The sequence below is a fragment of the Morus notabilis genome, unplaced genomic scaffold (genome assembly GCF_000414095.1).
Source record: "Morus notabilis unplaced genomic scaffold, ASM41409v2 Scaffold799, whole genome shotgun sequence".
NCBI classification, from domain to species: domain Eukaryota; kingdom Viridiplantae; phylum Streptophyta; class Magnoliopsida; order Rosales; family Moraceae; genus Morus; species Morus notabilis.
The window spans coordinates 6104-28100 of NW_010366360.1; the positions used below are offsets into that span (position 1 = coordinate 6104).

Below are 21997 nucleotides of genomic sequence, written 5' to 3' on the forward strand. Positions count from 1 at the left end.
CTTTCCTACCAAACATAGCATAAGAGTGTGTTTGATAGGATGGATTTGGAGAAGGAAGGAAAGGTGTGGAAAGAAAGTTGGGATACATCCACCATTTGGTACGACGGATTGGCCAAAGGAGAGGAAAGGGGCAGGGGCTGCAAATCCCTGGGCCCACTAATTTTTAATCTGTCAACATTTGGTAGGTGGAAAAGAGAGAGAAAAAAAATAGAGGAATGAATTTGTAGAGAAAAATTGAATTTTCGTTATTTGGTAGAATGGAAATGAGGAAAGAATGAAAATAAAAATTTATGGGGTTCACTAATTTTTAATCATTCTTCTAACTTTAGAAAGAAACGAGGAGAAAAAAAATTTGACAAAAACATGAGATGTAAAATAATAATTTTAACATTCACCATTCATCATATTTTTATTTGTATTGGGGTATTATTATAAAATGTCTTAAATTTAACATTTTCTTTTCACTTTTTTCTTCTTCTACCAAACAACATGAGAAAAAATCAGTTTACTTCATTCACTTAGGTATTTTACTTCTCTTTTATTCATCTTTTCTATCCAGCATACCAAACATAGCATAACACTCTGTTTGGTAGGAGGGAAAGAAAACACATAAAAGAAAGAAAATGTGAAGGAAATGAATGAAGTTGATTTTTTGTTTATAGTGTTCGGTATAATGAGAGAAAGAAAACATGTAATAGCCTAAATGACTATTTTATCAATTGTTTAATATTAATTTAGATTTTAAAATAGAAACACAAAAGTAAATTTAGCCATCAATGAGTGAAATTGAGTTTTCCTTCTAATGTTAGAGAGATAAAAAATAGTGGCCCCACCATAATTCTTTTTCATCATATTTTCCTTTATCTCCTTTATTCATTCTTACTAAACAACTAACTCTATCATTTTCCATCAAATAATCCCTCTACTTCCTTCCTTCCACTTTTCCATCATACTCACTATTATGCCCTTTTATGTCAATTTTTTTAACCTTAACGTGTTAAGTTTTTCTTTGTAATGTTTTTGTTTTTGTTTTTTTTTGTTACTGTTAGCTTTTCTTTATAGGTTCCGTTCATTTCACCGATTCAAGTTTAGAATTTGAGTTTTGTTACAGTAAAAAGCTTTCAGAAACAGTCACATCTAACCTTTTTACCACAGTAAAAAGCTCTCACATAAAGTCACATTTCAACTCGAATTAAAAACTTAAATCAGCGAACTAAACTAGCCCGTAGTTTATCTATATACATTAATGTTTATTGTTTTTATATATAGTTTCTTTTAGGAATCTATTTAACGTTGTTAAATGTTGTTATATATCTATTAATATCATTTATATATTAAGAATCGAAATTATTAAAATTAATAACTTGAATATTAAAAATTATAGTTGAAGAAAATAAGTATAACACTATTAATAATTAATTAATAGACATCCTAAAAAAGAAAATCAATTTATTTTTAATGGACAATATAGTAATTTTATGAATCAAATTCATCCTCTCATCCTCCTTTCTTTTCAATACTGAATAAAGTAGAATGATAACAACAACATTCCCTCCTATCATACCAAACAACTTTGAGAAAAATTACAATCACTCCTTCCCTTTTTACTCCATTTTTCTTATATTCTATCAAAATTTTCACCAATCCATTCCTACTACAAAACAGACCCTAATAGAGGAGACATTTGCGAGCGCATGACAATTGACAATAAAGATTGATGGAATTTTTTTGTGAAAAAAAACAAAAAAACTAGGAGCATTCTCTAATCTTTGTATTACGTGATTTTGATCCATATTGTTGCAATTTTATCAGATTTCTCCCGAGCAACTCTACTGCGCGTTTAAACGCTATATTTAAATAAATTTACATCAAAAATGAAAAAATTAAGGCAAAAGAATCGAGTTTTGATAAAAACAATAGTTTGTCCAATAACCATATCACAAAATTCTCAAGTATATTTTTCACCCTCTACCAAAAGTCACAGTGAAGAAGCCCAACTGCCCAAGGCTTTGCTTTCAAGCAAAAGGACTGAGGAGAATACAAAAAAAGGTTCAGAATAAGATGAGGTCCTTTTCGTAAAGTAATGGGCGTCAGCTTTCGTCTTATAGTAGCCATAAAACGGCTATAAACCGAATCTCTGAACCTATTCAAATCAAACCAAATATAATTACCATAAAGTCCTCACTATTCCACCCTTTTTAACTTGAATAATCTTTGGTAATTTAGAGATAATCATTTCCTTTGTTTGGTTATGCACCGATGGATTCACCTAATTAAGATCCTATTTTCTCCCCTCACGTGCCTTTGGAACATGAAAAACCCAGTAACGGTTATTTCTTTTTTGAAAATGGAACTATGGAGAACTGTAGAATGCATATCAGCTGAATCCAATAATAAATCCCACTCATAAAAATTGATTAGGTGGAAGGACCAGATGGTAATGCGTAACCTAACTCACTATTCCGTTTATTTTCACTTTCCAACTTTCATTTCTTTGCCCATGTTAATTAATTTCATGCTAAGTTACCACAGACTTATTTAGAAGAATAGAAAGTTTAAACATAAATTTAATTTTTTTAAATTTTTTATGAGAAAAACACTATAACAAAAAAAAAAAAAAAAATTGAATCAAAAACCAATAAACAAACAAAAGTTCAAAGATTTAAAGAGAATTTGTCATATTTGCTCCTTGAACCTTTTATTAGTGAAAAGTTATTCACCATATTTTTAATTTTAACAAACGATCCCTCAAATTTAATAATGGATGACACCTCAAATCTATTATGAGTGTTAAAATTTAGCCAGAAACTCCTCATACATGTTACTTGAGCTCTTTTAAAGGAAGAAATTAAATTTCATAACGGCTCAAACACATTGTATCGTTATACATTAAGGTGTTTCTTTTAACGCAGAATACAATAATAGGTTAAAAAATACAACATTTTATAAGTCATGTTTACCAAAATTAAAAAGTTTAGGAGTTAGTTTGTTAATTATGTTAGACTTCAAGAGGCCAAAGCATTAAATCCTATTGAAAATAAAATACACATCGCCCTTCAAAATAAAAAAAAATAAAAAAAAGACATATATAAGGAGGGGTAAACTGTAATTTGAAATGAACAAATCCGTAGTCTCTCATCTACTCTTACCATTATTCTATTATTTTTTTGAACGTATACTATACTCAGCTAGAGAGAGAGAGAGAGAGAGAGAGAGAGAGAGAGAGAGACGTTGGCATGGCATGTGGCGATTGGCAGTTACCCTCCCCTCACCTTTGAAAATCAAATCTAGAGAGAGAGAGAGAGAGAGAGAGAGAGAAAGAAACATAATAGATAAAAATTTCTTTCCGAAATCAAAATCAAAATCATAGGGAAAAAGAGACCCCCTATTTCTCGGCAAAACAAATAACAATCTAATCTATAGCCGTCTTTAGCCATAATAATATATAGAATACTCTCTACTGAATTATTATTACGAGCATCACCAGCACCAGCTTCAGTTCATCATTGCCAAAGGGGCTCTGAAATTCTCAGCTTGGCCATGCCTTGCCATGCCTGAAAGCCGAGAATCCCAAAAGGAATAAATAAAGCAACGCTGGCTCATTTCCTGTGCTGGTCGGTCGGTTTCCAAACGAGCTTGAAAGTTCAAATGGAAGCTCTCGATAAGAAGGAGATGATAAGTGTTCAGAAACGGAAAGATGGGTTTGAAATTTTGGGCGCTAACAACAGCAACAACAACACCGAGTCGTCGCTCACTGAGTCGAGCGAGACCAGCTCGGAAGTCTCCACTGAGGACGTCAAAGCCAAAAGGTCGTTGTCATCTTCTTCGCCGCCGCGCTTGGGTTGGCCCATTCGCAGAGCCGATGTTCGTAAAAGCTCTGTTCTTGGTGATGAAGCTCGAGATGGGAAAAAATCCCTCATTGATTCCAAGTTCACTGATTTGAGTTCAAAGATTTCGGGTTAGTTTCTGTTTTATTATTTTTTGAACAATTGTGTGCAAATGGCAAATAACCTTTTCTTGTTTGATCTCACGAAGATTTTAAACTTTTTTTTTTTTTTTTTGAAGGTCACGAAGATTTTGAATTTCCGTTCAAATTTTCATTTCTACGAATGAAACGGGCCAAATATTTGGAATCTTTGACTGTTTTTTCTCTTTTTTAACAAAGCGTAAAAGTTTAAGAGTAAGATGCGATTTTTCACCTTTTTCTTTTGATGTTAAGAAGTACTATTTCGCATTGTGAAAATCCGAAATTTGAAAATTGTCTTACTTCCTTTTATCTGGAACCGCACGTTATACTTTGTTATTTAACTTTTATCTTATCTGGTTCTGGGTCTGAATTTTACAGTAAATACTAAATGCCCAATTGTCAATTTTTGATATTTTTTTTTTTGGAAAATTAAACAGAGTTTGAAATGATGAAAGAGAGATTTGCAAAGTTGTTGCTTGGAGAAGACATGTCAGGGTCTGGCAAAGGGGTTTGCACAGCTTTGGCTATTTCAAACGCCATTACTAATCTTTGTGGTAAGTATTATGGTCATTTAGTTAAGTTTTCTATCTACATTTTGCTATTTTAGTATTTTCAACTGATTTTATTTATTTCCATTTTCAAAGCTACCATTTTTGGGCAACTGTGGAGATTGGAACCTTTGCCTTCAGAGAAGAAAGTTATGTGGAGAAGAGAGATGGAATGGCTTCTTTCTGTTAGTGATCACATTGTGGAATTAATTCCCTCTTGGCAAACATTCCCTGATGGAACTAAACTTGAGGTACTTTACTTGGATAATTGACAAATGCTTTGGATTTTGATTTGTTGTTTATATTTGACATTTGCAAGCCAAGCATAAGAAAATTTTAGCAAATTTTTCCACAAGAAAGTAGAAAACTTAAATTAATCCAAGATTTCTCGTCTTTTTTGTGGATTCTGCATTTTGTAGGTTATGACTTGCAGACCTAGATCAGATATGTTTATCAATCTCCCCGCTTTGCGCAAGCTAGATAACATGCTTCTTGTAAGTTCTTAGTTCTAAACTAGTTTTATCATCTGCTGTTTTCAAAATTGAGATGAAATTCTGAATTTATGATTATTGATGAGCCCTTTATTTTATATACAGGAAATACTAGACAGTTTTGTGGAAACAGAATTTTGGTATGTTGATCAAGGGGTTGTAGCGCAAGATGCAGACGGGTCAGCCTCGTTCCGTAAATCGCTGCAGCGGCAAGAAGAGAAGTGGTGGCTACCTGTGCCTCGTGTCCCTGCCGGTGGCCTGAATGAGAACTCGAGAAAGCAGTTGAATCACACCCGGGAATGCACCAACCAAATACTGAAAGCTGCAATGGCTATCAACAGCATTACTTTAGCAGAAATGGAAGTCCCTGATTCATACTTGGAAGCTCTTCCAAAGGTGAGAAACAAAAGCTAGAATTTTGATGGCCTTGCCATGTTTATAATCTTCAATTGAATGGAAATTTTACTCTTCTTGTTGTGTGTTCAGAGTGGGAGGGCCTGCCTTGGAGACATTATCTACCGGTATATTACATCTGATCAGTTCTCTTCAGATTGCCTGCTTGACTGTCTTGACCTGTCATCGGAACATGTTGCTCTTGAGGTTGCAAACCGCGTTGAAGCCTCAATATACATATGGCGTCGAAGAGCTCATTCGAAACCACCAACTCATCCAAGCCGTTCCACTACAAAGTCATCATGGGATATGGTGAAGGATCTAATGATCGACGGAGATAAGAGGGAGTTGTTGGCGGAAAGAGCGGAAAGTCTCTTGCTTTGCTTGAAGCAGCGGTTTCCTTCTCTCACTCAAACTAATCTAGACACCAGCAAGATCCAGTCCAATAAGGTAAAACATCATTAGAAGTCCTTTTTTTTTTTCAATTGAATTTTGTTTTTCAATTGCATTTGTTTTCTTATACCAATACAATCCCTTTTTCTATAACTTTGCAGGATGTTGGAAAGTCGATTCTTGAAAGCTACTCGAGAGTTTTGGAGAGCTTGGCTTTCAACATTGTGGCTCGTATTGATGATCTTCTCTATGTGGATGACTTGACAAAGCATTCTGATAAATTGTCATCAGCTCCTAAAGTGAGTGTAATTACTCACAAGAAAGTCTCCATCTCTTATCCAGTGCCTGCCTCGAGCACTCCATATAAGACAGCTTCTACCACTCCAAGCTATTCGCCTGCACCGCTTATTAGCCCCGCCAGGGGAGAGAGAACTCCTTTTCTCCACAGCAACAACAACAATAATAACAACACAAAGCCTCAGCGCCGTGGCTTTGGAGTAAGAAGAGTCCTGACGAATTATCTCGGCGTTGAGACAAAACCGAGGATCTGTGGCAATTCAAACGAGGGATCTGCTCCAGTAACGAGCTCGTGTGGAAAGGAAAATATCGAGCATCGAAAGGAGCCAACAGTCCGTCATAACGGGTCTAAGTTGCATAAGAAAAATGGTTAAAGTTTCTGTCTATTTGGGAGTGATAGTTATAGAATTTACAGAAGTGAGGAAGGTTCATGATAGGAAATTATTGGGACTTAATTGTATTGGTTGAGTTTGTTGTACCTTGTATGCATTTGAATGTAGTTAAAAGCAGAAAAGTAATATCATAGACATGAGATTGCTTGTTCAAAAATATGTGCAAATATCATCTTCATCTTTTATCTTTCAATTTGGCTCCCGTATAAGGAAAATCTATTAGACTATTTTCCAGTTTTCTTTTCAAGTTCAAAAACTTCGGAAATTTTTTTTTAAAAAAAATGGGGCATTCCGAGAATTGAACTCGGGACCTCTCGCACCCTAAGCGAGAATCATACCACTAGACCAAATGCCCGTTTTGATGAAGAATTGTTCTATATTATATATATTGATTATTACATTGAAATATGCACCAGATATCACGTGCTTCTCTTTAGTGAGAAACAGGTCAACAACGTCCTATTGAATGGGGTGGTTTTAATTTATTTCTAATCAAAATTTTGAACTCAAGTCAAATGAATCAAACTGGTGCAAAGAAGATTACTAGCTAGAGTGGTTGGCTAGCTGATCTTTAATCTTTAAATATATGTGTGTGTGTATATCTATGTATGTATGTAACTGAAGCAATTGCAAAGGATCTTGGTGGCTGGTGTAAAATTATTCACATTCTCAATATAAACCTTCACAAGGTTTTTGTTGTTTTTATTTTTTTTTGACAATCTTCTCGAGTTTATTAGTGTATAAATTACTTCACGGGAATAAAATGCCAAATTAACACAGGCTCCATTTTTAAGTTTGAAGGGAATTAAGAGGCTTATTAACAAGGCAAAGATGACTTAAAATTAATAAATCAGTGAAAAAGTTGTCATATACCAGTTACCACAAAAATAATATGGAACCAACCAAAAGCTGGTTGGTGAATGTGAAATATACTGGAGAAGGACTTGATAAGCTGATGCTTTTCAGACTTGTGCTAACTAGCATATAATTAGGCGATGATTGGAAGTCTTATCCGGGCAGCATTTTGTATTATCTTGCTTGATCATTGTGCATCATCTCTTATTCATTTGTGTAAAAGCACATACCAAAAAAAAAAAAAAAAAAAAGAAGATAGAAACTCATACATAGCAATAAGTCAATTTTTTTTTTTTTTTTTTATATATAAATAATCCTCGCTTAACAACAAGGTCGTTGGAGTATAGTGGTTAGAAAGAAACGGCGCTTTTTTTTTTTTTAAAATTTTTATTTTATTTTTTCCTCCCTAACGTTATAACGCTTCCTTGTCATGTCTAAAAACAGAAAACTTAAAATTAAAAACAGAAAGCCAAGTATCATCTCATCAACTTACTTTATTTTTCTTTTGTCAGATTTACTTTTTGGGTACGTTTAGAATTTGTTTTAAAATAATTTTATTTTTTATATGAAAATAAAAATAAAAACGTTTTTATTTTTATTTTGGAATCATTTTTAAAAATGCTTTTGATAGTTTTATTCTGAGATTATTTTCAGTTTAAAAAAACTGAAATTGTGTTTAGTGATTTAATTTTTAAAAATATGTAATAATATTTAAAATAATAATATATTAAATAAATATATTAAATAAACATTATATACATAAAAATTAGAGAAGAAATGCGCAGTCACAATGGAAATGAAAATAATGCTTAATCGTTTTCAATTTTACTTATTTTTGAGAATAAGTAAAAAACGTTTTTAATTTTTATTTTTCAAGAAATGGGTGCCAAACACATTTATGAAAGTATTTTCATTGTTTTGTTCTTGAAAAACGGTTTTTAGAAATGATTCTAAACAGACAATTTCTTTTTCCATTGATCTTTTCGATTTTGTTTTTGTTTTTTAATTTTAGCAAGAAATCGGAAATTAGCAAATTGGCAATCTCCTTCTATTCTCCGCAACTGTAGCACCATATTTCTGAGCTGAAAGCCTAAACTCTCAACTCCCGAAACGCCACTTTACTTTACTCACTAATCACACCCAATTAATCGCATCACCACCTTTCAGATAGAAAAAAAAAAGCTCGTCTCCACCGTCGGATGCCCCGCAAAATGTCATCTCACGGCAGCAAAACCAGCGTCCACATCACGGCCCTGGACGGCATCGTGAACGTGAATTCCCTCTTCACGTTGGCCGTCTTCATCGGGCTGACGTGGAACCCCAAGGACCCCACCAACTCCCTCATCGACGCCGACGCCGACGCCAGCTGCACCCCCGGCCCCTCCGTCGCCGAGGATCTGGTCGCCTTCCATGTCTACTCCTTCAGCTCCTTCCTCTTCTCCAGCCTCGTCGCCGTTGGCCTCAAGCAGGCCATCCGGATCTGGCGCAGCCCCCACTGCCACCCCGGCGCCGGCGGCGGCTTCCTCTGCCGCATCAACAAGAACTTCCTCCGCGTCGGCATGCTCGTCTCCGGCATCGGCTCCGTCGCTGGCTGCGCCTTCCTCATGCTCGCCCTCATCAACGTCGTCCAGATCAAGCTCGGCACCCTCGGCTGCGGCTCCTCCTACACCTACGCCGCCGTCGTCCCCCTCGTCATCTTCGTCCCCGCCGCCCTCCTCATCTACATCCTCATCGTCCTCTTCGCCTTCTTCAGTCGCTAACTAGCTAGGGTTTCGTTTCTCATCTCTTCTGACGATTCGCCATGTATAATTGTTAGTTATTAATCCACTTAATTAGCTTAATTAATTAACTAATCAATCAAAACTACATAGTTTGAGTTTGTTTCTAATTATCCTTGCGAATTTTTACTTGGAGCTTAAATTGCTTTAGTGGATTGTTTTTGTGCAAAGCAAAGGATGCATAATATGTATGAATGATCTTTCTTTTTCTTGTGTTATATATGATAGATTATGAGCACTAGGATAATGTTTCTTGCTAGAGAACAATAATGGCCGACTCAGATGAGCCTCTTAAGGCGGTGCAGAATTATAAATTATTGGTGCACGAAATTGAGATATTTGTTTTTAAGGAAAAACAATGTTAATGGGCACTATATCTATGTATTTCACTTTATTCTTTCTATGATAAATAATTTGATGCAAAACGTAGTGTTAGCATGTGAAGAACTAGAAAATGGTATACTCTAAATGGCTTTTTTTCTAGAAGAGCAATATTGGGGCAGAAGAGAACTGAAATTGGTTTCTGCTGTGTTGTCAGCTGCTTATTGAAAGGACTTGTATTTGTACTCAAAGTTGCTGAATGGCATAAAAAAAGCTGGTGTCTAATAGTGGCTTAAAGTGGCCATGTGAAAACCACTTCTGAAAGATAGTAGGTGCAGTAGCAATAACACATTAAAACCTCTTTTCCCTAGTGCTACCTCCACCATGACTCATGGGTTTTGTTTTGTTTGTAATCATTTCTTGAGTTTCTTCTTTCACTATAAAAAGGCATGAGATTTGGCCAATGCTCACACACTGCAAATTGAAAATGGATGTTTTTACAAAATGCATTTGCTTTCTTGCTCTTCTTGTGATTTTGGGCGTCAGTGAGCTGAATCAGGCTCATGGTGCCGGCGAGTGTGGGAGAAGTACTTCCCCTGACATGGAGGCTTTCAAACTGGCTCCTTGCGCGTCTGCCGCGCAGGATGAGAATGCCTCAGTCTCCGCCCGCTGTTGCGCTCAGGTGAAGAAAATTGGCCAGAACCCGAGGTGCCTCTGTGCCGTCATGCTTTCCAACACTGCTCGGAGTTCTGGGGTGAATGCGGAAGTGGCTATCACCATCCCTAAGCGCTGCAACATTGGAGACCGTCCTGTCGGTTACAAGTGTGGACGTATGTAGACATAAGTTATTTCTTCCTAAATTCAATAACAATCTGTTTCGCTTCTTGTTCTGTTCTTAACACTTCTTGTTCTGTTTTGCAGCTTACACATTGCCTTGAAGACTGAAGACTTTAGACCATACGCGAGTGGTGGTCCTATGCTTATTCAGTTTGGTTCAAAGATGTGCTTAAAATTGTATCTTTTCGGTTACTTCTTATAGCTATTTGCTTTGACATCCAGACGCCTAAAACATAAATAAATGCCTGGTGTGTTGAACTGCGTTTCCTTAAATAAGCTTCTTGTTTGTCTCTACTCTTTGCTTACTAAAGCAGCTTTCTTGGGAATTTGTCTTTATGTAAAAAAAAAAGAAAAAAAAGAAAAGAAAAAAGAGTACGTGAAAGATTTTATGTCCTGAACTGGCAACACTCAATCTTCAAAGTTTAGGCTAATATTTTCATGTCCATTAGCAAGTTTAAACTGATCAAGTCCTGAATGACCATCCAGCTCTAGTATCTTTGTGAATGATCTTCAAAGTTAAGGTCAGTCTCAAAGGTCATTTTGTTTAAATATTTGTTCAGATAAGTAGAGTTAAAATAGAAAGAAAGAATCTTTTAAGAATTGAATAGGTTTAGAAGAGACAATTCTTATTGATAAGGATAAACAACACATATTATCTTGTCTCGGCCATGGATACAAGGAAATCAAAGCAAAAAATATTCAGAAGTTATTGACAAGCAACCTTATAACTGACTCAATGGACACGATCAACCAAGTAACCCTGCAGGCATTTCATGCAATGTCAACTGCTTATCAAACATGCTCTAGTCATTTTAACAAATCTTTCCTTCAAATAATGGAAATTAATATGGTCTTCCATTAGAGTAAAAATGGGGTGAAAAAGAAAAGGCTTGGTTTGCCAAGAGAAAATGATCAACCAAACCCATTTTAATATAACCTCAAGTATCCAAGGTGCCTGATATTATGCCATATAAACAGATCAAACGGGTCCTACCTTTTTTCTCTGCCCCTTCTCAATGACAAAAGGCTACCAACTAGCTAAATGGTTAAAACTGGTATAATCATGTTAATCTTAAAACTGCTAGATAATCCTATACCAGTTTCATAATGACCTACAACCAGGATATTAACATAAAAAAAAAAAAAAAAAAAAAAAAAAACTTGATTTCTCCTCGACGCGTCTGATACAGTATACTGATCTTCAGCTACTCAAATCTGGAAACATAATATAATTTTCTCCACAACAATGAGGAAGTTAATAACCTTTTTAACCCTTCTTGTTGTTGTGGGCAATGATGGCCTTGATGGGGTTTATGGGGCAAGCGATTGTGGGAGTTTTACAGTCCAGAGAGCAGCTTGGAAACTAGGCACTTGTGAATTAGCGACAAAAGCAAGAAATATTGACGTCCCAGTTAAATGTTGCAATCTGGTGAGAAGTATGGCCCAGAATCCGAGATGTCTTTGTACTGTTGCGCTTTCGGAGACGGCTAGGAAAGTCGGGGTGCTCCCACATATTGCCCTCGATGTGGTCAAGCGCTGTGGTGTTAGTAATCGTCCAGTGGGTTCAAAGTGTGGAGGTCTGTCTTTACATATGTTATTGCTGGTTTTATGTTGTAGAGTTTGTTGCTTTCTGTTTTCTTTCCTTTGGTTGATGTATTTTTTTTCCTCTCTGTTTGCAGCTTATATTTGGCCTTGAAGATTGAAGATGATGAGTAAAAATGGCTCCGGATGTTGTGGCTTGGTTGGTGTGGTTATTGCTTCTTTGTAGCAGCGTGGTGTGTAGCAAATAATTTATAGTTATTTCGGTAACCTAGTAGTTTAGCACTTTATCGAGTTGTACTCTCCGTGTTCGAAAAATTCTATTAGATATTTTGTAGTTCAAGAAAACCTCATTCAAATACTTTCAAGGCGCGTTTTTATAACATGAAATGCTCTTTTTGCCTTCACCTGTAAATGAAAATGTAAGTTATTTAACATTCTAAAGAGAGAATATAAAATCTAACTATTTCATATCTTTTTTCTTAGTAATATCTAATGATATCTAATATCTGATGATATATTTCTTCTGAATAATAAAGTACCGCAATAACATTATCCAAACAAAGAAAATACCTACTACCTACTTAATAGAATATTAGGACAAAAGACGAGTGGCCACTAAGGATACTTAGGCCTCGTTCACTTCGCGGATTCGAGTTTTCGATTCGAGCTGAGATGTGACATTTTCTGAGAGCTTTTTACTGTAGCAGAAAATTTTGATGTGACATTTTCTGAGAGCTTTTTACTGTAGAAACCTAAAACTAAAAACTCGAATCGGTGAAGTGAACGAGGCCTTAGTAAAATTTTAGATTTAGATTCTTTTGTACTACTGTGAATTACTAGACATTTTTAAATTGATGTCTCTTAAAATAGATATCTTTTGTAATTATCTCGTGATAAATTATATATCATTTCATTGACAGACAGTTAAAAATGGGTGTGGTCACTTTCATTTCGTTCATTTGAATCACAAATCAAATTTTTACTATAGTATTTTCTCTCATAAAAATTTAAATTTAATTTTTTATATTACAATATTTACTCTCATATGAATTCATTTTTCAATTCAAAGTAAAAATTTGAGTCGGCGAAACGAAAAGAAGCCCTTATCTAATTCATGTTATATAAGATATGCATTAGTATCGTCACTGTATATCTTACATGTCATACGTAAGATGATTGTTCAAAGTTTTGATTTCTATGTTAGCATTTTGAATAGAATTGACATTCAATCGCAATTGCTGTTTAAATAAAAATACAATTACGGAGGCAGAGGCTGAGATTAATCAGATACTTGGACCAAAGAAGGCCTTGTTCATGGTATTGGGTCCAACACCTGTCTTATAAAGCTGGATCTGGGTTGTAGAACACCAAAATTTAGGCCTTTCTAAGCCCTTGGTCAGGATTTGCTAGCTAAACTAGGGGGGCTTACTTTAGCCCTGTTTGTTTGTATAACCTTTTTCAAACAGTTCCTCTTACAAAACTTTTTAAAAAAAATTAAATTTTTATTCAAACTTTCTCTTCAAATCTTAAACCAAACATGCCATTAATTTTCAAGTTGTCGTGGTCTGCATTTACCTTGACCACAGTTTTATCTGGGAGGATATCATCATCCCATTTTGCTTCCTAATGAATGAAATGATTGTACTTGTTGAAAGTTGATCGCGTCAAGAAGATGAGAAAAGACAGCAATCAAAAAATCACATCTAAGGGTTCATTTGGTACGAAAAATTTAAATTAGAGTGATTTTAATCACGATTTTAAAATCAGAATCATGATTCATTATTTTAGGTTCAAATTATGATTTTGAAACCATAATTCAGAATCAGGAGTTTGAATCACCTTGAATCAAGAGAGGGGTGGTTTTAGAATCATAATTTGAGCTAGTTTAAAACATCACATTAGATTCTGAATCATGATTCATAATCATCCAAACAATTGATTCTGAATCATGATTCAAAATTACTGTAAACAAACACTTATCTTGAACCATGATCCAGAATCATAATTTTGAATCCATCTACTAAACGTACTCTAAATCAAAAAAATGAAAGCATGATATATATATATATATATATATATTATGCTTTCACTATATATATATATATATATATATATAACGACAGTTTTTGAAAAATAGTAGTCTAATTTCACTCGGAAAGAAGAAAAAAAATAGAGTTAATCCCATAAATGGTCTCTAAAATTAGCCTCAATCTTACTTTAGTCTCTAATTTTTCAAATATGGCAGATTTGGCCTTAAGATTTTATTCTATTTTAGTTTCGGTCATTCTGTTAACTTTGTGTTAAATATTTGACGGAATCTGTAAAAATTATGAACTAAAATTAGAAACATATAAAGTTTAGAAATTAAAACAATATAAAAACCAAAAGTTAATTTCTATAGATAGAGCTAAAATTTTAAATGTTTCTAATTTTAAACTCTAACTTACACAGATTTCATTAAATTTTATTGCCTAGTTAATAAAAAGACCAAAACTGAAACAAAATAAAATATTAGGGACTACCTATGCGACATTTAAAAAATTAAGAATTAAAGTGAGATTAAATATAAACTTCATAGACCTTTTATGGAATTAACCCAAAAATTTATACATTATTGTTAGACTACAGTTTTTCTAAGACCATCGTTAAAAGTTGGAGACAAAATTATAAAATATATTTTTAGTACAAGGATGTTTAATATGTGAACAAAAAAATGGAAATACTAGAATGTATTTATTTATTTAGTTATTTTTAGTGGGGAGGGTTTACAGAGCCCTTCTACACCCCTTGAAAAAAAAAAAACCAGTAAGAACAAAAAAAAAAAAAAAAAATCAGAAGCCCAATACTTCTTTGCCCACTCATGAAGATCCTAATTCCTACATTAATTCCTATATGTAGAGCCGGTTAAAAGATGAATATACATAATTTTCCTTTTTTATCTACTGCGTTTTTTTTGAAGAGGACAAGAACTGAAAAGAGTATCTTTGGGAGGAGGGATGAAAGGGATAAGAGTGAACCAAGTTGTCGTTGACTGCATATAAAATTTAATCTGAACTCATAGACAAAGCCGAATCTTTTTTTCTTTGGTTAGTATATAGAAAACCATGAAATTCTATCAATTGACGCCTTACAAATTTACTGGTTACTTTTAACAATATTAATGAGACGAGCATCTTTGCAATATTTCTTCAGCCTTTTATGTGATTGAGATATATTTAAAAGCCATTGTTGCGTACATAATCTAGCAGTATTTGAAGCGACTCTAGAGAATCTCCCACCTTAAATTTAAAAAAAAATATATTTAAAAGCCAGTACACACAGTAAGATGATCTACTATACCGCTATCACAAAGATTATATCCATATGAAAATTACTTGTCCAACTCATGGATTTAAGTAGAATATTTAGATTCAATCAATATATGTATTTGAGAAGCTTGGCAGATCCACAGATTTTCGCATTTTACAAAATTTGAGAGGAAAAGGGACACATTTACCTCTTTGAACATCTCAGCAGATCTCTAGACATTTTCTTAATTTGAATAGAACGCAGTCCCTTCTAGGGGCTATAATTGGTAGCATAGGTAAACTATATGCTAAGGAAAGTAATACATAGCCTTTGCAACAACAAAACAAGCTTTCCAATAATCCTAAAATCACTAAACAACATAGGAGGAAATTAGAACTTAATTCATCAAAAAATAAATTCTTGACTTTACCTACTTCATCTTTCAGAGTAAAACATGATATCATAAGCTAGCGCTTTTGTTAAATTGTGTGATCCAATCTCTATAGACTAACTTTATTTATTTTTGTTTTCATGGATATATTAATGCATGATTAATCACTAACATAAAATGCGACACACATTGCATGCATTCTTCACCTTAATTTGTTTCTCTATACAAACCACCAAACTATATATAGCTAGCTAATTAGCCAACACATTTGCCTTGCATTGAGAGAAATTAATTAAGAAATGGAGTTAGTTTCAATGAAATGCACTCTCGTAAGAGCTCTCCTCTTCCTTGTGATGCAAGGCATGTGTGGCATAGACGGGGTTGATGGGGCTACTGGGGTGTGCGGCAAAAATCCTTGGGCGATGTTAGACAAGCTTGGTCCCTGTGCTGCTGCGGCACAAAGCAAGAACGTCTCGGTGTCACGGAAGTGCTGTGATCAAGTTAAGGTCATAGATAGATGATGCCTCCGTGCCATTATGATTATACTCTCTAAGCAAGCTCAGATTCTTGGTATCAAGCCCGAAGTTGCAGTTGCTATTCCTAAACGTTGCAAGTTTGCCCACCGCCCCACCGGTTACAAGTGTGGAGGTTTGTATCTTTACTAAGATTTTCTGTAACTTTTTTTTTTTTTTTTTTTTTTCATACGATGTAGGTTTTATAATTTCTATTTTACTAATAAAAAATAAAACTGTCAGGAATCGAATTCTGATGGACACACACGCTATAACCATTTGAGTTTAACTTTAAGTGGCTATTTTTTTTTATAATTAAATTAAAGTCAATAATTTTGTTTACATCGATGTGCTAATAATTCTTTTTTTCTTTTCCAGCTAATCTTAAGACTAGTTGTAATTTATATGTCTTTTTGCAGCTTATACCGTGCCATGAAGACGCAATCGACTATTGTGGATTTTACAAACGATTGTGGCTTTAACATAATTATCATTAAAAAAAAAAGTTATATGTAACAGTGTGCGGCTCTTTGTTTTCCCCCCTCATTTTCCTTTCCTTTTCTGGAAGGAAAAATATTAGAAGTTTCATTAATATCTTGCGATGTAATTCAACAAATATATATATTTTGATAGTTACTCGAATAAATCTATTATTAAATATTATTATTTTAACCGTAAAATACTAATTTAACGGTTGTTATTAATTATATAATTAACTAAAAAAAATAATGATAATTAATAAAATTTAATTCTTATCACATTATATTATTAAATTTTTATATTTAATAATAACCACTAATAAAAACGAAATCATTAAAAACAAGTATATATATATATTTAGCGATGATGTCAATATGTAACCTAAAATATCTCGGAGGAAAGACGAGAGATAAATTAAATGCGGTGTTTTTTTTAATTTTATTTTTATTATGCTGAATAAATTAAATGCGGTGTTTGGCGTTATTGTATATATAGTACGATGACGTGCATGTTTTGGTAATTGTTGGATTAACGCCAAATGCCAATTCTTTTCAAATTTTGGTCAATCACGTATATTGATCACGATGCAAGTATATAATAATATAAAAAATTTTGTACTTTGTTATTACTAGTGTGTATTTATACATATGAGAAAATCCCAATTTTTGACCAATAATGGTGAACAACGTAGCTCAATACTATTCATAAAGAAAGATCTTTTCAGGTCGAAAAAAACGAGAGAGAGAGAGAGATGGGGAAAAAAGAAGCAGAGAATAAGAACTTCTTGGATGAGAGAGAAAGATCGGATAGGTTCAAGTAAACCATGCATTAGCAAGGTGTCGGGATCATGGCAAAATGTATATAAATATATATTTATATATAAAAGAAAAATTTATAGTCTTGGTATTACGGCATACATAGAACAGTAATTAGATCATTAGTCCAACACAGAGAGAGTTTGTTACAAATACTTCTCGAAGAGGGATTATATGATCTATATATATATATCGTTTACAACATATTAACGTTTCTGTATATAATATAATGAGACTAATTTGCTCAGGAAATATAAGTATCGGGACAAAAAGAACCCAATACGTTTCTGAGCCCTGGAGAACTTCTACTAGCTAAGCTTAATATACTGTTGCTATACTAGTTCACCATTTTATTGTCGTACATACGTTTTTTTTGTCGTAGATATATCGTAGCATCAGAACTCCTACCTGCAACTCAGAATAAACAAATCGTAGTTGATTTCCGTCTGATAAAAAGGTAATTAACACATAACAAGTGGCAAAATGACATGATCACTCAGTTTTGAGAGATGTTTAAACTTTAAATACACTGAATAGTATATTTTCATATACGATCATTGACCTGTAGCTATCAAATAACCGACCACAAGAAAAAGAATGTACATATCTGAGAAGTTGCACTTTATATCTATTTTGACGTCGAAGAGAAGTAACACTAGAAATATGAGTTTGGTTTTCCATGTTAATCACTACAGGATATATATATATATATATATATATTTTTTTTTTATGAACATAATTACTAAAGGAAGTTATACATATCTATATGTTACCTTTGCTACTGTGGTGAGTTCACGTGTTACAGATAGGTGTCAGTAATAGAGTGAACCTGCAAAAATAAAAAATGGATAACTAGTTAAAGTCTTTTTATTACTTGAAGACTATGGTAAAATCCTTTTTCTTATTATTAATATTTGTCCAAATCTATAAGTATCATACCCTGCCACCAATTTCCTCTTGAAGCACTGTTTGAATTATTTCCATTTGGATCATCTTCGCTTCCATCTTTCTTGAACTGATTGAAGACAGAACAATAATAATAAATTAGTCTTCACTACAAAAAAGGAAAAAACTACAATTTTGCTTGTCACACATCCCAAGTTAATTAATTCAGCTGCTTTTTTTTTTTAAAGTTAATTTATGAAATGTCAGCCATATATAATTTATATTAATAAAATAATATTAGAGACACAAACTTTAATCCCAATTTTTATTAATTCATAAATTATCATTCTTTATCGATAAGTATTGCACTATATTATTATTAATTCGAAGTGACAATCTTTTAACAACTTTAACTCATGAATTGATGTAGCACTGGATTAGAGTTGGCGCACTTAATAATGTCAATATGCTCACAATATAGGCATCGCACAAAATAATGGGAAAAAAGGTATAAATGTTGTACGTACACTATGTTGAGATTCAGTGGTCCTAGTCCTTGGAGAATAATTTTCCTGGCCACCATAGTAGATCGATGAACTAAAATAGCAGGGCTCAGCCACTGTTTCATTTTGATAAATGGAATCTTTGCTTGTTACGCCACTGCTTTCACCTTTCCTGCTTTGAGAGTACATGTTTTCTGAAAAGAAATTGTACCAAATCACACTCAAATTTTTTTCATCACTTGTCCAATATTGCTACAAATTCATGAATCAGAATAGTTTTTGTACTCGTCGATATATCTAAAAGAGATTCAATGGAGGACATGAAAACTTTATCTACAATTCTCATACCACAAAAGTTAGTATTGTCTCAAGCTACCTTGTAAGGAATCATTTTTTTTACTTGAAAATAAGAAGCAAGTTCTCAAGTGGACTAAAATTTGCGTAGCTAAAGAAATGAAAGTCAATTTTTTGCTAGACCATAGATATTGCTATACATATTCATGAATCAGAATAGTTTTTGTACTCGAGTTATATTGTAACAAGTCATGTTTTTCTTTCTTTTTTTTTTTTTTTGAAAATTATAAGCATCTTATTTTTAAGTGGACTAAAATCTGAAGATAAAAAAATGACTTTTGAATTATTTTCATTTAGTTTGATAATCAGCGGTGAATATAACAAACCTGGTTTTTCGTACTTGCTACTTCCGAGTTGATTTCCAAGATGCCTCTTGTTCTCTCTTCCATGTACCTAATCATTTTGAATTTAAGATTGAGAAGAAAACAAAAGAGAAATGAAATCAGAGGTACTTAGAAGCACTTTATTATTAGCAATTTAGCACAACACCCTACATAATATTTCTATATTTACAAACGACAAAAGGTAAGTGCTGACAAGTGACAAGATTAATACGCCTCTAAATAAGAGACTCTATATAATACAGTAGAAAAGCAAGAGTTGGCAAAACAAATAATATATATATATATATATATATATATTATATAGAAACAGTATACAGAAAAGAATAAAAGAAATACTCAAACCAAAATCGAATTCTGAGCATATTCTAGAGATGATAAACAAGTTCATGCCCTATATATAGTGCCATACTATATAGTAATTAAGAACTGTACTGCAATATAAATCCCTCTATGATCCGGTACGGATTTGACATATGTTGGTGCACATATTATACATGTCAACATTCGCAAAGATCTCATCGTAAAACTTTCATTGCAATACCATGAAAACCCATAAAAAAAAAATTCGTCTACCATATATCAATCGGAAACGATAGATACTAAGCCAAATCTCACTCCAAAAAAGAGTAAAAAAAACATGACCCGAAGAGAAAAAAAACAAGTGAAGCAAATCAAAACCATGCAAATACATGGTTAGATCATGAATAAAAAATAATAAAAAAAATTACCGTTGAGGGTGGTGGGAAAATAGAGCCAAACAATCCAGTAGTGGAAGAGGAAGAAGCAGAATTAGAGGAGTCCTTGGGGCCAAAGAGATAATCCAGTGAAGAGTAACCATGACCGACAACATTCTTGTTGTTGTTGTTGTTGTTGTTGTTCTCCATAGTAGTAGTGAAAATAACTGGCTAGTTATAAAATTAGTACTAACTATACAGTACTGTCGGCTTTCTTTGTCAACCAACGAACAAAACGACTCCTTTGATAGATATATATCCCCTAAATGCCAAAGGCAACAAATAGCAGAATTTGGATAAGATTTGCAGAGAAAGAAACAAAAGTGGTATAAATTTCAAGGGAGAGCTATCGAGGCAGATCATATAGCAGAAAAGCACGTGAAGATTGCAGATGTGGAGGGAAATGGAAGGGTCTCAGCTATTTATAAGCCCCAAATTATGGTCGTTGGATGCTGCCCCCCATGTGCCTTCATTCAATTCAATTCTATCTTTGCTTACTACTTTTTCCTACTTTTTTTTTTTTTAAATTTTTTTCCGAAAGAAAAAAATAATAAAAAATTTAACAGAGCAAAAAGGAATTTTTTTTTAATATCAATAACGATAAACTAACAGATACCAATATTTCTTTAACTAATGCTTTTTAGTTTTTAGTAGGACTGAAGTAATGTACTTCATTAGTCATGACTTAGTGATAATATACCAATATTTTGTTAGCATATGAAGAGTTTCTTCATAGTTTTGCATAAAAAAACTATATTTTACAACATATATTATTTCTTATCAAGTTAACATATATACATATAAATTTTACAGCACTTATTAATTCTTATCAAGTTAACATATATACATATATATATTTTACAACACTAGAAGTACTAGTGGTGTTTGATACTATACTAATAAAGAGGGAGCTGATTCATTAGTAGGCTTATATTATATTAATTATAGTGCTCATGGTAATCTCAAATATTTTTCTTTCTATTCGTAATTTTTCTCAATCTTCATTGAAAAAGAAAAATCAAACACTCTCCATGTTCCTATCTGCCGGCGCCACATGGGTGCATCACTTTTGTCCAAGTGGATATGTCGCCAGCTCTAAGCCCCTTTAGTCCACGTGTATGTATCCTATTTCTTTGACCTCTGCTTTTGTGGTCCATACAGTGAATGGTGGTGGACTGAAGAGAGAGAGAGAGAGAGAGAGAGAGAGAGAGAGAGAGAGAGAAAGTAGAGGCTGTTAGTCTTAAGACTCTTTCTCAAATTACCCAACCAACACAGAAGATAAACGGATAAGGTGTTTCGGCTCAACTTGGGCTTTACCTTTTTTGCGGATATGCCCCGCTATTCAAATAGTTTGACCCTTTTCACTATATTTATTTATTTATTAATTTTCTTGGTTCAATTATTCCTCAACTTTCGTCTCTAATTTCTTCTGATCAAGCAACCCCAATGAAGATACCATACAACGGAGATATTACTATTAGCTATCTTCCTCGCAAATCTTTGAAGAATCTAAACCGAATAATATGATATGGAAGATCAAAGATTTTTTTTGAGTATATTTTTGGTTTGATATAGAGAATCAGAGATTTCTCTTAACAGTTCTCCAGATCATAAAAAGTATTATTATTTTATATATGAGAGGCCATTACATTTTTGATTCCTTGAACATCATAATGTCTCTCTCTATGTGTTTTTTCCCCCCTTAAATTTTTCCTTTTTTTTAATGTTATAAGAAAATACAAATTGATGCACTTTAACATTAACGTCTATTTTTATAGATAAATAATGAGAGATGATGACTGATATTAGAAAAATCTAGTTAGTTAACTAGATTGACATCAACTAATCAACTTATTATCGATCAAATTCTCAACTCA

General features: G+C 33.4%; 5 protein-coding genes and 1 non-coding gene across 6 annotated transcripts; 4 read left to right on the plus strand and 2 right to left on the minus strand.

Moving 5' to 3' along the window:
* The first annotated feature begins 3405 nt into the window (after window positions 1–3405).
* LOC21393666 (rop guanine nucleotide exchange factor 7) lies at window positions 3406–6635 on the plus strand. The gene is made up of 7 exons (XM_010110064.2): window positions 3406–3958; window positions 4405–4521; window positions 4612–4766; window positions 4935–5009; window positions 5112–5402; window positions 5493–5849; window positions 5954–6635. The coding sequence occupies exons 1-7, from the start codon at window positions 3649–3651 to the stop codon at window positions 6461–6463; spliced, it is 1815 nt and encodes a 604-aa protein (XP_010108366.1). The 5' UTR covers window positions 3406–3648; the 3' UTR covers window positions 6464–6635.
* Window positions 6636–6764: 129 nt separating this feature from the next.
* Window positions 6765–6836, minus strand: TRNAP-AGG. The gene has a single exon. It is a non-coding gene; the product is annotated as a tRNA-Pro (tRNA).
* A 1619-nt stretch (window positions 6837–8455) lies between these two features.
* Window positions 8456–9663, plus strand: LOC21393667. The gene is made up of 2 exons (XM_010110065.2): window positions 8456–9105; window positions 9653–9663. Exon 1 carries the CDS (start codon window positions 8536–8538, stop codon window positions 9094–9096), a length of 561 nt encoding a protein of 186 aa, XP_010108367.2. The 5' UTR covers window positions 8456–8535; the 3' UTR covers window positions 9097–9105; window positions 9653–9663.
* On the plus strand, window positions 9128–10670 carry LOC21393668. The gene is made up of 2 exons (XM_024173458.1): window positions 9128–10265; window positions 10357–10670. Exons 1-2 carry the CDS (start codon window positions 9899–9901, stop codon window positions 10371–10373), a joined length of 384 nt encoding a protein of 127 aa, XP_024029226.1. The 5' UTR covers window positions 9128–9898; the 3' UTR covers window positions 10374–10670.
* Window positions 10671–11518: 848 nt separating this feature from the next.
* Window positions 11519–11968, plus strand: LOC21393669. Its single transcript, XM_024173472.1, has 2 exons — window positions 11519–11849; window positions 11952–11968. Exons 1-2 carry the CDS (start codon window positions 11519–11521, stop codon window positions 11966–11968), a joined length of 348 nt encoding a protein of 115 aa, XP_024029240.1.
* Window positions 11969–17597: 5629 nt separating this feature from the next.
* On the minus strand, window positions 17598–20331 carry LOC21393671 (store-operated calcium entry-associated regulatory factor). Its single transcript, XM_010110069.2, has 6 exons — window positions 20115–20331; window positions 19369–19435; window positions 18713–18882; window positions 18240–18315; window positions 18074–18129; window positions 17598–17708 (listed from the first exon to the last, which is right to left on the minus strand). The coding sequence occupies exons 1-5, from the start codon at window positions 20268–20270 to the stop codon at window positions 18113–18115; spliced, it is 486 nt and encodes a 161-aa protein (XP_010108371.1). The 5' UTR covers window positions 20271–20331; the 3' UTR covers window positions 17598–17708; window positions 18074–18112.
* Between the last annotated feature and the right edge of the window lie 1666 nt (window positions 20332–21997).

Excerpts from the sequence above, each read along its gene's own strand:
- LOC21393666 (XM_010110064.2), top strand. The coding sequence starts at position 3,649 with ATGGAAGCTCTCGATAAGAAGGAGATGATAAGTGTTCAGAAACGGAAA. Across the intron at positions 4,522-4,611 it reads CGCCATTACTAATCTTTGTG|CTACCATTTTTGGGCAACTG; the intron begins GTAAGTATTATG and ends CCATTTTCAAAG. Across the intron at positions 5,403-5,492 it reads ACTTGGAAGCTCTTCCAAAG|AGTGGGAGGGCCTGCCTTGG; the intron begins GTGAGAAACAAA and ends TTGTGTGTTCAG.
- LOC21393667 (XM_010110065.2), top strand. The coding sequence starts at position 8,536 with ATGCCCCGCAAAATGTCATCTCACGGCAGCAAAACCAGCGTCCACATC.
- LOC21393668 (XM_024173458.1), top strand. The coding sequence starts at position 9,899 with ATGCTCACACACTGCAAATTGAAAATGGATGTTTTTACAAAATGCATT.
- LOC21393669 (XM_024173472.1), top strand. The coding sequence starts at position 11,519 with ATGAGGAAGTTAATAACCTTTTTAACCCTTCTTGTTGTTGTGGGCAAT.
- LOC21393671 (XM_010110069.2), bottom strand. The coding sequence starts at position 20,270 with ATGGAGAACAACAACAACAACAACAACAACAAGAATGTTGTCGGTCAT. Across the intron at positions 18,883-19,368 it reads TAGCAAGTACGAAAAACCAG|AAAACATGTACTCTCAAAGC; the intron begins GTTTGTTATATT and ends ATTTCTTTTCAG. Across the intron at positions 18,316-18,712 it reads CCACTGAATCTCAACATAGT|TTCAAGAAAGATGGAAGCGA; the intron begins GTACGTACAACA and ends GTCTTCAATCAG.